This window comes from Lepisma saccharinum, chromosome 14 (assembly GCF_977018435.1).
Source record: "Lepisma saccharinum chromosome 14, izLepSacc3.1, whole genome shotgun sequence".
Taxonomy (NCBI): Eukaryota; Metazoa; Arthropoda; class Insecta; order Zygentoma; family Lepismatidae; genus Lepisma; species Lepisma saccharinum.
This window is the reverse complement of record NC_139242.1, coordinates 59,318,013-59,334,056: the sequence shown is the minus strand read 5'-3', so window position 1 is coordinate 59,334,056 and position 16,044 is coordinate 59,318,013. Positions and strand designations below refer to the sequence as shown.

The 16,044-nt window shown below is 35.0% G+C and overlaps 1 protein-coding gene across 3 annotated transcripts in view; it reads right to left on the bottom strand.

Moving 5' to 3' along the window:
- Positions 1 to 990: 990 nt before the first annotated feature.
- LOC145998927 (sodium-dependent nutrient amino acid transporter 1-like) overlaps positions 991 to 16,044 on the bottom strand; it is a 137,734-nt gene continuing 122,680 nt past the window's right edge. For all 3 annotated transcript variants that reach the window (XM_083135718.1, XM_083135720.1, XM_083135719.1), the window contains 10 exons: positions 15,568 to 15,593; positions 14,546 to 14,638; positions 13,232 to 13,397; positions 11,333 to 11,436; positions 8,925 to 9,147; positions 7,972 to 8,097; positions 5,739 to 5,838; positions 5,158 to 5,255; positions 3,668 to 3,838; positions 991 to 1,599 (listed from right to left, as the gene is read on the bottom strand). In XM_083135718.1, the coding sequence (XP_082991844.1) occupies positions 1,255 to 1,599; positions 3,668 to 3,838; positions 5,158 to 5,255; positions 5,739 to 5,838; positions 7,972 to 8,097; positions 8,925 to 9,147; positions 11,333 to 11,436; positions 13,232 to 13,397; positions 14,546 to 14,638; positions 15,568 to 15,593 (1,452 nt within the window). In that variant the 3' untranslated portion in view covers positions 991 to 1,254. The remainder of the gene's footprint in view (positions 1,600 to 3,667; positions 3,839 to 5,157; positions 5,256 to 5,738; positions 5,839 to 7,971; positions 8,098 to 8,924; positions 9,148 to 11,332; positions 11,437 to 13,231; positions 13,398 to 14,545; positions 14,639 to 15,567; positions 15,594 to 16,044) is intronic.

Genomic DNA, 16,044 nt, shown 5'->3' with positions numbered 1-16,044 from the left:
TTAATAAAAATGTCAAAAAGTATTCTGTATTTACAGTAAGTTGTAAGGAATGTTTAATAATATTCAAACTGGAAATCAATTATAATAACTTCCAGGGATTAATGTTACTAAATATTGCACATATATAATATATTATATTATATATAAAGCATCCATTTTGCATCTAATAAGCTGAACCACCATTCCAGCAAATCTCATTGTTTTTTCAAAATTCAAACAAGGCTTATTTGCTGAAGGTGGCAAATCAGCTCTTTCTGCTCATGCTAGGTTACAGAAGGTTAAAATACTACTGTGTGCATATACTGGATCATCAGAATTTGCCACCTTCAGCAATTTGATAGTGAAAATACAATATGCACTACTGGAATTGTGGCTCAGCCTCATGGATGAAAAAATCAGATTGTAAGCACTAGCAACAGGTATGCTTCTCATGATGAATTTACACGAATCTTCCACACCATTCCTAATAATTCTGCATCATCAGGTGCTTCAAGTATCAGAAGTGATTCTTTTGTAGGATTTATTTTGGAAGCTATACTTTCCAAGATTTATTTAAGTGCTAATAGCTCACAATAGTTTAAATTGTTAGCATATGTGAAGTACATGAATATGAATGCATTTATAAAAAGATGTCACTATTTTATTTATTTGTATTGTATTTTATGTAGATTTTCATAGTAGTATTAAAAGAAAGAAATTTGTAGATCACCAAGTGATCATTACCAAGATGTGCAAATTTTTTTAATGATTGCATTTTAATGCTGCAGATATATTGGCTCTCATGAGTAAGTGTTAAATTTTATATGTTGCAAATATTTAAATTATTATAAAAGTTAACTTTTTTACATAGTGATAATATAATATATGTAAAACATGTATTAAAAAAAACCTCTTCTCTTTCTAACAACACCTATGCAACAAAACCAAGAAATATTTACACTGAAAAGCATGCACACACACACACACACACACACACACCACACATACACACACACACAAAGGTTGATAAAACTTTCAATACAAATTCACTGTTTTCAACTTTTCACTTATTCATCATTGCTTGAATGTCTAGTTGAAAAGGCACTTCATGTATAAAAATGCAGTAATGTATTTTAACAAAAAACACTAATGTACCACAGTTTCACGAACACCATGTTTAACATATGCATGTACGCTCATCCATCATTTTTCTACGTTTCATGACACTGTGTTGTATTGGAGGTTTGTATTGGCTCCTGATGTGATAGCATGAGCTTAATCTGTTGCTTGCATCACTTCATGCCAGTATCTGCCTTTGGGGAAATGCTGCAATGAATTATGACCATTCGGCTGAAGTGTGAATGGGCTGCAATCCCTCTCCTCTGGGATGTCACTGAAGCCACTTATCGACTTCGTAGTGGTGTAAGGAGCCGAAGTGGGCATCGGAAGGGCACTTGCATTTCTCACAGATTGTGTATAATCTCTTGTTCCTCTTCTTCTCAAAGTGAAATCTCTTAAACCATCATTGATTGAGCGATTCCTCCAACGCTTCCAGTCATAACGAGCAATTGGATCACCAGGTCCCCAGTCTCGTGATGGTTTTAAAGCTTCCAGAAATCTCTGAAAATAACATGAGTGTGTTATTTCAAGTAAGAATTACAAAGTCGTCGTGAGAATATTTTAAATGTTTGATGTATGTATAAATATTTCACAAAATTTCAAAAAAACATATATTTTTTTTTACAGGTCGAGTTCTACAGAAGGATGTTCTGATAAATCTGAATGACTTTGTGACACCATTACTAGCTGTGGGATTGGGCTGGAATGATTGTGCCAGAGTGTCATGCACTTAGCTGTCAAATGGCACCAAAAGTGAACCATTATTGGAAAGGTTATGTCATGACCCTTTTCCATCCAAATTTCTCATATGACCGAATAGTAAAATGTCTTGGGAAAATAGTTTGACCATCGGGAAAACAACTGTGAAAAGTAGTGTCACGATGCAACAACAGGAACCTGTTGATAAACATTCACACACAAAAGGCACCCGTGAAAGTATTACCTGTTGTGCTTCGAGAGGTTTGGCATGCCAGGAAAATTCCCCAACCCAACGTGACATGGCCAGGAGGGTGCATATGGCTCCTTGCACTGCAAACACAGCCATCCCTAACAATCTTGAGCAGTGGGGTGTTCTTAAGGCCCACGTGCACCACCTCCTCATTGCCAAACTCATGATCATCTGAAGGAAACTCTATGAAAGACACCTGGCAGGGTTCAAGTTGAGGACTCTAGTCACAATGGATGAAGCGTACATTTATCTCACTGGCAGTGGTCACATTCGGTTGATTACAATAACACTAATAGCAAGGGGGGTGAAGCAACTTTGTTCATCACTACTTCTAAGACACTTTTCCAAGGGCCTTCATGGTTGTCTCTGGATTCGGTAATGTGATAAAGTTGCTCACACATTAAGGTGGTCAGAAATGTGAAGGTGAATGCTACCTGCTTTTAGTCATCCATTAGACATCCCTTGTTTATATGGAGAGGAAGGACACTCAACGTTCATATGGACAAAGCCTCAAGCCATACTGCCCAAACATCCCTCTGCTTTTATCAGCAGATGGAGCGAGGAAACCGGGATCCTTGTTATCCCATTTCAGGACATTCTGCTGAAAAGGCCTGTGCATTCGGACTCTTGAAATGATGACTGAAACATTGCCGTCCACACACATTGCATCCTCCCCAGTCTTCAGAAAGCCTGTAGAGAGGAATGGGATAGGATTCCCATGCCCATTCTCCAAAGTAGTTTGCAGCAATGGAAACCCGGATGTAGGGCGATAGTCCACAATGCTGGTGGTTCGATAGAACACAACCAGTGGTGGTGGCATAGCATTTCATGAGGTCTTGAAAGTTCATTTGTATATACTATCCCAAACAACCTTCTGTATTTCTAATCTTTCTAGTCATTTGCAAAAGAAGTGTTAATTAAACTTAATAGTTAAACTCTTGTCTGCAGTGCAAGAGATCTTACTTTGCTTCCCAATATGCATTTTATCTTTTTAAATGTTACTTTTGTACAATTCTAGGTTCATCATAATAGGGATGAATTGGAATATAGAATAACAATCAAAGTACAAATCTAATTTAGATCTCTTTTCTATTGCACTGTATTGCTTCTTATTTTACATGACTTTTTAATGATATCTGGGTTCACTGCAATAATTTGAACACGAAGATTTGATAAAATTGATGAAGGGACCAGCATGTAAAGTATCTGTTAAATGAAATGAATTTCAGCTTTTATGTCAACTTCTTGATTTGCCTGGAAAATGAAGATAATTAGGAATAAAAAGGAGTGTTATGGAAGTAGAGATAACATGGTAAATAAGATAAATTAAAGAAAGTGGTAATAGTGCAGAGGGAGGGAAAGGGAGATATGCACAGAAGCAGAAAAAAATATAAGAAAGAGATAAACGAGAAAATTGAAAAGCAGAGTTAGATAGAGTGCCGGTGAGTGAGTACATTGTGTAAGGCTGTTTTGTCTACCGATCCTAATTTATCAACATTATCTTCTACCCACCCACTGAATGTTTTATGACACAGTCGCTCTGTGACTTAAGTTAAAATTTTAAAATATCCTGCCCATTTCTATAATCATGAAAAAGGACAATGGAATCATTTATCTTACCCTTTTGAGTCCTAGCTCAACCTGATTGTAAATCTTACTGACAGCTGTACACACCACAAGTGCCCACGCCAAGCAGTACAGTGCCCAGCCAGTCACATACAGCCACATAGGATCAGTTTTATTGCCGAGACCATCAAACGGTTCAATTATAAATGACCAGATTTCTATGACCTGGAAGGAAAATTGAAAATTTACACAAATTAAAGGAGTTTATAGACTGAAAAATAACCTTTAACAAAATTCATACATCATACTTTGTTACAGTTGTCTGACTTTTACCGCTAATGTCAGAGCAATTTATCCAGTACAATGAAAATTCCTAAAACTAAAAGAATTTGTTTCTGCAAAACATTCTATCACATATTAGGGCTGAGCTGACATTGATATCAATGGTGATAATCATACCAGTTTGCCAATATTTGAAATTTGAACAACTGAAAGTACTTCAGAATATTTATAATTTTAATTTGTAAGTGTTCCATTATACTACAGCAATCTGCCATGGTTTTGCTTTAAAATATTCCTTTTTCACATGAGATAATCATTTAATCATAATATCCAGTTCCCTTACAATTTTGTTGCATTTTGCATAATTTCCAGGATATTTAGACTACATGAGAGACAGAGTTCAGAAATTTTTAGCCAGTGTTGGTCATAAAATTCCAACAAATATTGGTACATGAGCATCTGTTTCTTTCCTGAAGTGATTGCTTGCACATTTGTAAAATGAAAACTGCTATTTCCAAGAAATTTCCAAAAGTCTGCAAAAAAAAAAAAAAACTAAAGTTGGAATTGGAATGAATTTTGGGGGCCTGCATACCTCTGCCTATTATCATAGCCAAGATCATATATAAATAAACGTTACACAGCATATAAACACCATACAGAGAAAAAGTTAAAAAGTATTGATATCTCATAAAACCTCTGTGACAATATGTACAAATTAGATTGATTGATTGATTGATTTAGTTTATTTTACTTTGCGTTTTGTGCCTCTTGGCTAATTTGCGAAGATGGGGATGAGTGATGAAATGATGAAATTGATGAAACAAACAACCAAGCCCGAGCGGGATTCGAACCCGGGACCTTTGGCGTTGCAGCTCGATGTGCTAACCACTCGGCCACAGGGTCCGGCTGTAAGAATTAGAATATGTTTAAGTCACAATGTGCTGTTGAAAGACATTTAAATTAAAATCTTTGTATTTAACATGTTTACAAGGACTCAAATAATGACAAACATTTCAAAACAATATTGCTAAAAACCACACATAGCAAATAACATAAAGACATTTTTAAGAGCTTTCGACTCCATCCTGAAGTTTTCATCAGGGCTGGTTGACAGATGGTGATAAAGAAGAGACCGGTGTTTTGATGATGCTATTTGCTGCATCGTTTGAATGCCGGTATTTGAGAATACTAAAGCTGCAATGTGATTCAGTACATATTTTAAAGGAGAAATAGGCTACTTCATTTTTCTAAGGAATACTTACTATTAGGAGAACTGGTGTAATAAATAATAATATTTTCCAGATTGGTGTTAAAGACTGTCCATACACAAATTCAAGATCTTCATATAAACTTTGGTAACCTACGAAGGAGGAACAGAAGTTGAGTGAATGCTAATAAATTACACTTATAAATTTATCTGCAAAGTATTAAAAAAATGATGGTTAGGCTGAAAATCAGATATTTTTGCACATATATCTCTTAATTTCTTGAACTTGTCTATGATTTACCTGTTATTAATTTGAATCAAAATTTTGTACAGTTAAAAGTAAAATTGAGATATAGATATGTACAGTTACAAATAAAATAACAGTCAATTTCTTTTTTAGGATAATAACTTGGTTCTCGTATGTCCATATTTAGTTTGATAATAACACAAAGGAAGTATTGAAACATTTGAATTAATTTATAGATTTTTGTAATTTTTTTTTTGCAGAATGAATAAAACAAAGTTTCTATCAAGCTTTGCAGATAGCAAAAACAACAGGCATTAAATTCATTCACACAAGTATATTTATTTCATCCGAATTACAACTACAAAATTGTCATCCTAAAGAAAGCTTACCATAAATCCAGTAAAATGCTATCAGTTCTAGAATTGTCGTCATCATAATTATTCGTCTAACTGCATAGTGTTCAAACATATGAATAATTTCCAGTTGGTGCTGAGGAAATAAACAAAGTTTTTCACCATAATAGTGGAGATAATATTTTGGCAAGGAAAATAAATAATAGATACATCCTAAGATTCGATAAATTTCAACAGGAGTTCTGGAAAAACACAAACTATTATATTGCATTGAAAATGCATAACTTTACATCAAATTCATATTTGGGAAAAGAGAGACGCGGTAGTATATAAATAAGGAGAAACAGAAAAAACAGCTTAAAAGGATAAAAGTGAGTACTAGTTTCTTCGTATTTATTTACACTGAAGTTGCCTAACCTGTTTCATACTCAAAATATGCTGATGTAGGAAGATAAGTAAACTGACTGATGGAAATGAGTTAACATTAACAATATAAGCACATTATTATTGTTTGTTTTCAATCAGTATATGATACTGTTACAAATAAAATGGACACTATTCATTAAATAATTTTTTTGCCTGATGTTAAATATGTCTTAATTTATTGTAAATGCTGTAACAATCACATTTTGTGCAATTTTTTGTTTTACATTTCACAGTAGAAACTATATTTATACGACTTTTGAAATATATATTGCTGTGATCAGTTTTTATTTGTGTTTTTCTGTTAAATTTTTACATAAAGTACTTACAAAACATACAAACTGAGACACTAATATTCTCGAAAGATATAAACAGTATATTGATTGGAATTAAGACATTTTAGCATAATTACTTGATTGTATTTGATTTCTGCAACTCACCGACACCATTCACAAAAGACTTGACTGGCATTCAAAAAATGTTATAAGAATCCAAGTATAACACTTAAGGATGTTAGTAAATTTTGGGTTGAGAGTAGTTGCAACATGTTAGGATACCTAGCCATCAGTATTTCACTTCATGGAGGCTTATTTTTTGATGATACATTTTGATCCCCACTGATCAGAGAAACCTCAACAACCATCTGACAGTTTTTAGATGTTCGTCACTAATGACAATCTATTGATTGTAATAACTAAATTGAAATTTTAAAAATATATTTTTCCAATGTAGCTGACAATATGTACATTAATATAAAAACGGCAGATTTATAAGGTTCAGATAATTTAATGTCTGACCATAAATGCTGCGTAAAATCAATAACAATGATAGCTGTCTTGGTGGCAGAGCATGTTGGAGTGATATCTCTCGATCTTGCCATCAAAGGTTCCAGATTGGAGTCCTGGCCTCGACACGGCTGTTCCTCTGTAACTGTCTTCTTCAAATTCATATAGTTATTTATCTTCATTGATGTAATTAGCCTAAAGATGCAGGAAAGTGACTAAAAAAAATACAACACAGTGGCAAAACTGACCCATTTTATGTGACAGTGGTTAAGGCCAGTTTCACACATTCTGTTGTCAGTTTTCGTAATCAACACCTCAGCTGTATATGGCTCATTTTTCTTGTTGCAGTTACTCTGAGTGTAATTCGAACAGTCGCCTCAATGTTCTAGGGCTTCACAATGTTCATCGAAAGAATCAATGGTCCAAGAAGTCACCTGGCCTAACAGATTCAGGGACAGATCCATGGGGAGGGTGATAGGAATGATCTGCCTACTGCCAAGTTTTTCCTCAAAAGGGGGATCATATTCAAGACCCCTTGAGAAAATAGGTCTCTGTTTCTTTGTTTATTCACTTGATCATTCAATTTACCATGGCAATTAGAGGAACTATGGTGTGACATACAATAATAATAATCTATTCCAACCCTGCACCCCTAATTTTGCAAAACAATTTGTAGGACATGGAAGTCTGCTTGGTTCCTGTTCACAGTGCTACAGGGGAACAAGCTGAAAAAAAAAACAAACAACGAAAATAGGGGAAAATGTAAAATTTAGGAAAATTTTATAGCATTTTGCAATTTTGGGATCAAGATTGAATGTATAATGCGGGAAAATGTAAAACCGGGGTTCTACTGTATGTGTTATTTACATAAAACAGTGCAAGTATAGGTTAGAATTGATTCTTGGTGCGGTTCTAAAAATTTGCCCCCGAATTGTAACTTCTGGATCCACCACTGAACAGATTTGCATTTGAAAGTTTTGACCAACAATGCTTTTATAGCTCTTTCACAACAACTGATAAGAAATCTACAGTTAGACATCAGCCTAACGAGAAATACTTACAGGAACCATACAGAGTATTCCAAGAATGAAGAACACAATGCATCCTCCAGCTACTACATGCCACCAAACCCACTTTTCTTTGGTTTCAATGGTAAAACCTGCTAAAACAGTATATGCCAGAGCAATCTGAAAAGTAATATTGAAACACAGTAAAAAATTAGTAATGAACTCTCATCTAAGTTTTGATTGCTAGAATTGTATCCAAGATTTCAACGATATGCTTTCTAACACTGAAAGCAATGATAATCAGATATAGAAAAGTGGTAAAGTTGACAGTAATACAACAACAAGGTAGATCATGGTGATATTTTCTATATATATGCAGTGAAAACTTACTTATAGGGTGATGAGAGACAGAAATACACTGAACTTCAGCCAAGAATAAAGAAAATCTATTTCTATCCATATTTGCATTATAATTTGAGATTTTTCTTGTTTATTTGGTGCCCTTTTCTTGTCTCTCCACTTTTTATTATGAGAGCAAGCATAATTCTGGTTGTATGTTAACCAGTGTTTGGAAAAGTTACTTGCTCAGAAAGTAACTCAGCTCCAATTATTATTAGTTTAAAAAGTAACCGAGTTACTTTCACAGTTACTTTATGCAAGATAAGATATAACATTGATCAAAAATTCATATTAATTATCATAAAATTGTGATCAACTGAATGTGTTAAAAAGGAAAATACAGGTTACAGTTGTAACACATTATCAAAACTTAATTTAAAGAGCACTTTCAAACAAGTTCTTGATGGCTTCTCATGACCTTTTAATATTTTTTTAAGTTATACTTGTTAGGAAGGAAGGTTATATTCCTTATTGTACACAGGGAGTAACGAGGCTTGTTGAATTCCCACAGTCTGGCAGATACTGAAAACTTCCACCTACTAATACAGAATATAAATTTTGTATCGCACTTGTATATACAATAATGAATGCACAAATTTCTTACTCACCGCACTGGAGAGACCTGCCACAGTGACCACAAAAAAGGTCAGGGCAGCCCACAGCTGATGAAGCTCTCCCATATTTTTAGAAGCTGCCTCGTACACAATGCTAAAGAAAAATATTTCCGGAAGATCGTAAGTGGTGGGTGCTTGCATTCCAATCCACACATACACTGTGAACACAGCTATGATCCCTATTAAAAGGTTGAACACAATGTACGAGACTGCAGTCCTGAAAAATATGTAGTAAAGTTACTTGCAATGTCAATGTAAATTTAATGAAGTAAATATCAAAGTAAATATCGCATACACAGACCATGTCATTTAACAACACTAACAACTGTTACAGCACATTGAGGACAAAGAAACAATTAAATGCACGGCCATGAAAATAGACTGCTAGGCAGAATTGCGCTGATGCCACATATAGGAAAAGCAAATCGAGAGCAGGACAAAAACGGTTGTGTGGCAACGCCAACCAGGCTGCATTGCCTAGTTCGAGTGTCACAGACTTCTCTCTGGGGCAGTTTCGAGTCCCATTCGATACAGAGTTTGTGATCATGTGAATCGAAAGTTCTTTACGGGCCCAGACCAACTCCACAATGAGATCTTTCATTCTCTTAAACCTTCGAACACATGGAGTTGTCCTCCGACTTGGCAACAGCACAAACTTCTGCCACCCACCTAATTTCAGGGCCGTGCGTTTAGTACATACTTTCAGAGAAGATGCACTATACAAGTATTTGTTTTATAGGACCGCATATGGGTTAAATGTATGTACTATATCGACCGCTGGGTGAAGGATAGTACACGTAACGTGCTTCGGAGCTGCATATCCTAAGTTTGAACTCTTATCAAGGGGGATTTAAACCCATATCGAACAGGGAATTAAAAAGTTGGAACGGGAATTTTGGTAAAAAAATAAAACATTCAAATGCTAACCAAGGCAAATTTATTGTATAAAAAAGTATACACTAAAAACATAATGTTTCCACCCTGTAACGGAGTGTTCTTTAGACAAAGATTCACAATAAATTGAAAGAGATCTTGGTTTAGTTTATATTTTTCTTATACAATAAATTTGCCTTGTCAGCATTTGAATGTTTTATTAACATGGAAACAAGTCTTAACAGTGTTATCATTGGGAATTTTTGGACAATCGCAAGGGAATTTTCAGTCTGATCCAGGAACAGCACTGGAAAGAGGACAGCAGAAGTTAAAATGAAGGGGTTGCAGGTGAGCTGCACAAACTAAACCCATTTCCCTCAAATTTCAGAATTCAAAATTCTAGCTCGATCATTTCAGCACTCTCTCCCTGTTGATTTTTGTGAAACTGCAAATAAATTTTTGAAAATGTGTTAGAAATTTTGGTTTCTGAACTTCCATTAATCCAATATGCCAGAAGTTTCAGGGTGGGGTGGGGGTGGGGTTTGAACCATAAAAAAAAACAACCTCCAAATACGGCCATGAGAGAAGACAGATTCTGCAGGTGATAGGGTTAGATGCCAGTAATGAATTTTCGAACAGTATTAGTTGTGAAAATGTTATTACATTTTTATTATGTAGTGTTACTGAAGGATCCTCTCAGTATAAAAATTATACAAATTTTATCATTACAGGACAAGCAAATGGATTCCTTTATAAACTGGTTCATAATGTAAGCAGTGCTCGAATTGAGGGGGGTGGGGGGAAGGGAGGCATCCCTCCAGCTAGCAAAATTATTGTCAAGCTGTGTAAAACCATAGAAGCATGCCCATGCCCCTAGCTAACCCCAACCAAGGCTCACCCCCCCCCCCCCCCGCTAACATTTTCCAGTTCAAGTTAATTGAAGTGATTAAGTAAGTTAATTGAAGAATGCTTGAGACTGTTATTAAGCACTGGTTTTATCTGGTTATTCAAGCTTTTAATACTTATAATATGTATAATACATATGTTGCTCAATTGAGTTTTACTGGTTTCTTAAATTCTCTTTCTCATGTTCTTGGTCAGTCCAAAATACTGCAAGTTCTATTTTGTCAGTGCTGCATTTTGGTGTATGGTGTTATCAGCACTACTAATAAATTCCAAAAAGACGTTTCACAAGTCTTGCATGCTGGCATTTCTCAACTTAGTGGAGAGACACATGTCCCAATGTTCACAGCAACTATGTGGAAAAGCAGCAAGCATGCATCTTTTTAATATAATTGGTTTCCTGAATAAAATGCCATTGTGACTCAAGTTCTTGTAGCATGGAGATCGCTGGCTTCTGCGTACTCCTGCACAGGAGCAGCATAGGAGACCACATGATGCTCAGTGAAACCGAGCAGTGTGTAAGTGCAGATTGTACAATTTCCCTATCCATATATTACTTTTGAAAATATTATTGCACGAAACTTATTTTCGGAATGACCTTCATAAATATATAAATATGTACTTACCAAAATGCACTTGTTTTAGAGTAGAGTCTCCCAGCACATGTCACCAGATTCCCAAACCCGACATGAGTAGAGAAAAGCATCTGAACTACAGCAGTATGCCACACCTAGGAAGAAAAAGAAGTCGGTCATATACACTTGTGCCGGTTAATTTCCTTGATTGTGTACTCTGGTACACAGTAAGTTAACCAACTAAGCATGTGTAATCCTTTTGTACCTTCACATTCAAAGGTTAATATGCATATCAATGTATGCAGATCCTTATTCCAAGGCTGTGAATTCATTCCTCCTATGAATGACTTTCAATTTGAGTTTGAATCTAAAAGTTTGGGTGTGCCAGCACTTAGGCTAATTTCCACATGTCGCATATAGTAAAACCTCGTTAATCCGGACACCGATAAGCCGGACTTGACTTAATCTAGACAGGCCAAAAAAAAAAAAAGCACAATGCAAGGTTGTAAATGTGGCTAGAAGTTAACAAGAGAACTTCCCAAAGAAAAGGCAGTCAACCACTGATGAAATTCTGTTTCCCGCAGACTTTGTACTGCACTGTATAGCGTATTTAGGCCTATCCCCTTTAAATATGCCATAATAAACGTGTTATGTTGCTATGAACGGAGTTTTAATGCACTTTCTACTGTTCTTTTTGGTTATTTCAGTTAATCCGGACTTTCGTTAAACCAGTCAACTTATCCCCCCATTAGTCCAGATTAACGAGGTTTTACTGTAATATGGGGTCCAGCCCCTTACCGTAACTACATAAAATAACATAACTGTAATGTCGTGTAAGTAAAATATTAAAATATTCTGACTTCGGTTAAAAGTTGAGGCTGTAAAGGGACACTCAGCACAAATAAGGACAAAAACAGGACGGCACACAGAATTATAATGGTCATAGGTCCAGATGCCAGAGACTCGTTAGTCTGCAAAATCCAGTACCCAGGGTGTACTACGTGGAAGTGAGGTTGACAATTGGATGCACTATGTGGAAGGTCACAACTTACACCCTATGAAAGACTTTGAGCAAATTCATAAACACATAAATTTAAATTTAGGATGCAAGGTTATGATGGAAAACATGTACTTTAACATCCTTAACCATACATGAGTATCTCAGACTGGAGATTATTTGCGAGGTTATTTTGTCACTGCATTGTCCTTTGGAGTCCGTAGCAAGAATTTCATGATGTGAGTCTATTATCTTATAATAATATGCATTATTCTAACTGCTACATGTATCTGTTACCAATTACTCAATTAGACATATAGAACTTAATGTAATCGAACATTTCATTGATTTTTCTATTTATAATAGTTAATTGCTTATCTTCAATAACATCAAGATTATATATGAATATCATGAAGTAGGGATTGACCAGTAGAAAAAAGTTTTGCTAATACTATTCAAGTGCAGATATAAAATTTACTGATACTGAACAAATATTCTAACAATTTAATATTCATTAACTTGCTTAATTAATGATTATAACTAGGTGATTGTGCGTTTTACCTTTGAAAAATCTACTAAATACTTAGGTTTTTGCTTTATAAACCCAGGGCATACACATTGTACATTTATATAACAAAGTGAAATAATTTTGCCCTAAGGTATAGGCTATTTATAGATTGTATTGTATTGTAAACCAATGTGTCTTCTCTGCCAATATTGATAGAGTACTTATTAATATCACTACATGTCAAAATATTCCTATAAACCACATGGAATTCTGCAGACCAATATTTCTAATAACGTAGAAAATTTTTATAATCTGGGCTAGGAGTTAACATTAATGAGAAAGCATTATATGAGCACCAGCATTTGTATTTGGAATTATTCTATGAATACTCTCAATTCTTGATTAAAATTAATTAATATTTTTGTTCAGACAGGTGTAAACTTACTTCAATATGCAGAAGATGATTCCAATCGAATGTCATCAGCCTGTTAAGCCCTTTGATCGAAGGATCTCTGGTAACAGCAGATATAAATGTTACCACTAAACAGGCAACTACAGGAATGATTAAAAAATACGATGCTTTACGGTAGGATGCTGAGCTTCGAAACAGGCTGCAAAGATAATGTGATAAACGTGAGATTTTAAGTTTGGGTACTTACTACACACACACATTATGTTATAGTGGAACCACGAGCAAAACAACCTGCACAGACCCGCGAGTCCTGTGCGACGTACCCCCACGAGAAGGGGAGGGGGAGAGTGGACCATGCTTCCTTATGGCCCAAGGTGGAGGGAAGAAGGGAAAGCTGCAGGGGGACTTTTCGTCTTAAGGTTTTTTTCCTTGTCGATCTATACACTGAAGTAGTTTCTAATGCAATGTTTGGATAGAACATACTCTTACTTGTTGAAATTCAGGTGAGTCTGTCTTTCACATTTATAATTGTTAAATTACTATTCTTGCATGTTTTCAATCCTGTTCCTGTGCTTCACAGATAAGAGCATGCTAAATTTAAATTTTCAATCCAGATTTTCTACAACATTAACTTAAATTTAGCTACAATTCTACAATTCTAGCTTTTTGGTGTTTTAGATTCCTGACTTTTATAAAGAAGAGATGTTTACACAGAGAATGAGGTTTGAGAATTATATTCTGAAATTTTGAATTACTTAAATAAAGAAAATTGTTTCTCAGCATTACAATTAGTATGGGATGTGCTGGAATATTATGGACTGAATTAAATGAATTCTCATCAACACACATACTGCTAGAATTGGTATCAGTCAAGTAGTCATATTTAAGGCTTGGAAGATTGTAAGGGACAAAATACTTTATTTGTGGTCTGCACATTATAAATAATTTGTTTCAAATTCTTAATGGAGTGTCTTCACTGTCCAAACTTTTTTCTTGGGGTATTGACCAGTTGTATTTTGGCTAGGCTTCCAAGGTTTTGAGAACTGATGTCATTCTCATTTTCAGGAACTGAAGACAAGTCCATTTAAAGTATCATATCTCTGTTGAAATTTACCCTGTGGATGACTATTGCCTCTTTGATGACATGGTCCCTGTGATTACTTTATGATGATTTCTGTGGCCTTCATTATTACAATATTCCAGATTTTTGGCAAAAACCCTGATTTTTTTAGCTGTGGAAATTATTTTATGAAATATGAGTTTTGCTTTGTTTGAGTTTGAGTTTTTAAAACAGTTTCATTTGCATTTGAAAGTTTTTATATGCATCACTTTATTCATTAAACTTACCACAAAAATATGAATGCCCATGCCAAGAATAGGAATGTTATATTTATACAAAACCACATGGCATCTTCATCGGGAGGTTTAAGAACAGTCTTCCTGTGGAAATGAATAAAATAACTATTAGTTACTAAAATGGATAATCAAATTTAAGACAGAAATACATATTCAACTTATCTTTTTATTTGTGTTGCGATCTTCATAATGATAATTGGATTTTCCTTTGTCTTCATTATCGAAGCTAGAGAGGTGTGGTGAAATAAATTAATTAATTACATTGGAAGAAAAACACACACTTAAGTTCATTCTGGTATAATAATAATACCGTATGGTATCATGGTTGATGAGTAGCTCAAAGAATTGTGTCAATATTCTAATTTTTATTTGATGATTTGTTTATAGATCTAACTGGAAACTTTATATCACAATAGCATGTGGTATCAAATGCTAGATTATATAACGAAAATGTGAAATACAATGTAAGAATTATGTATCAAAGTTAAAGATTATAGACAATGCACATAAATATAAGTTCTCTGTTTGATATTAATAACCCACAGCGCTACAGCCCTTTGAAGGGCCTTGGCTTACCTACCGACTGCTGGTCTCCCTCCCACACTGTTCCGCCGTCACCTGTTATAGCGTGGAGGTCTCAGACCAGTGTTGGGGTGACGGGTGATCAGCCCGACGAACCCCCAGCCGTTATTGTAGGTCTTCTTGACCAGGTTACGCTCACTCACTCGGAGCTTCCCAATTTCCTCACGATGGTGGGTTGCCAACGGCCCTATACGTAGGCCGAATAAATTCCGACCAGAGCCGGATTCGAACCTACGCCGTCCCGCAGCAAACGATCTCAAGACGAGTGAACGCCTTAACCCACTCGACTACGGAGGAGGACCTGTTTGATATTTACTTTTACATAAAATGCATTACATTTGTAGAGCAGAAACAATAAAAGAGTATAGGGAGTTGAAAGAGGACATAATATACATTTGGAAGCATATAAATGTAATAGAAAAGTAACTTACTGGAAACATCTTTCTGCACTTGAACTCTGAAAGGATAAAAAGAACATCAATTAGATAAAATTATTATGTAGATTACTTTACATTACAGTGGCCAATATAAGTGAAAAATTTGAAAGTTATTCTGTTAAACAATTTAGAATATTAATATTGTAGTAATAAGGACACATGTTGCAATGTATCAACATGAAACTTTGTAAAAGTACAAACATAAAATTTACTAATACCAATAACTGACAGTGCACAGATTAAAACCTGAAAATAATATAGTCATTTCTCTATGTGGGTTTTGCATTGACAGCAGACATGATGATTAAGTAAAATTATATTTGGGGAAGTTGGGCAGGAGCTTGTCATATCAGTCCAGTATGAAAGATTGAATTTATTTCTGAAGGTTCATTTCCAAGTGAAACATGTTACTTGCCACATGTCATTTATCACTTCAATCTGAAAGCTCCCTTGATGCCACTCCTTTGGAAA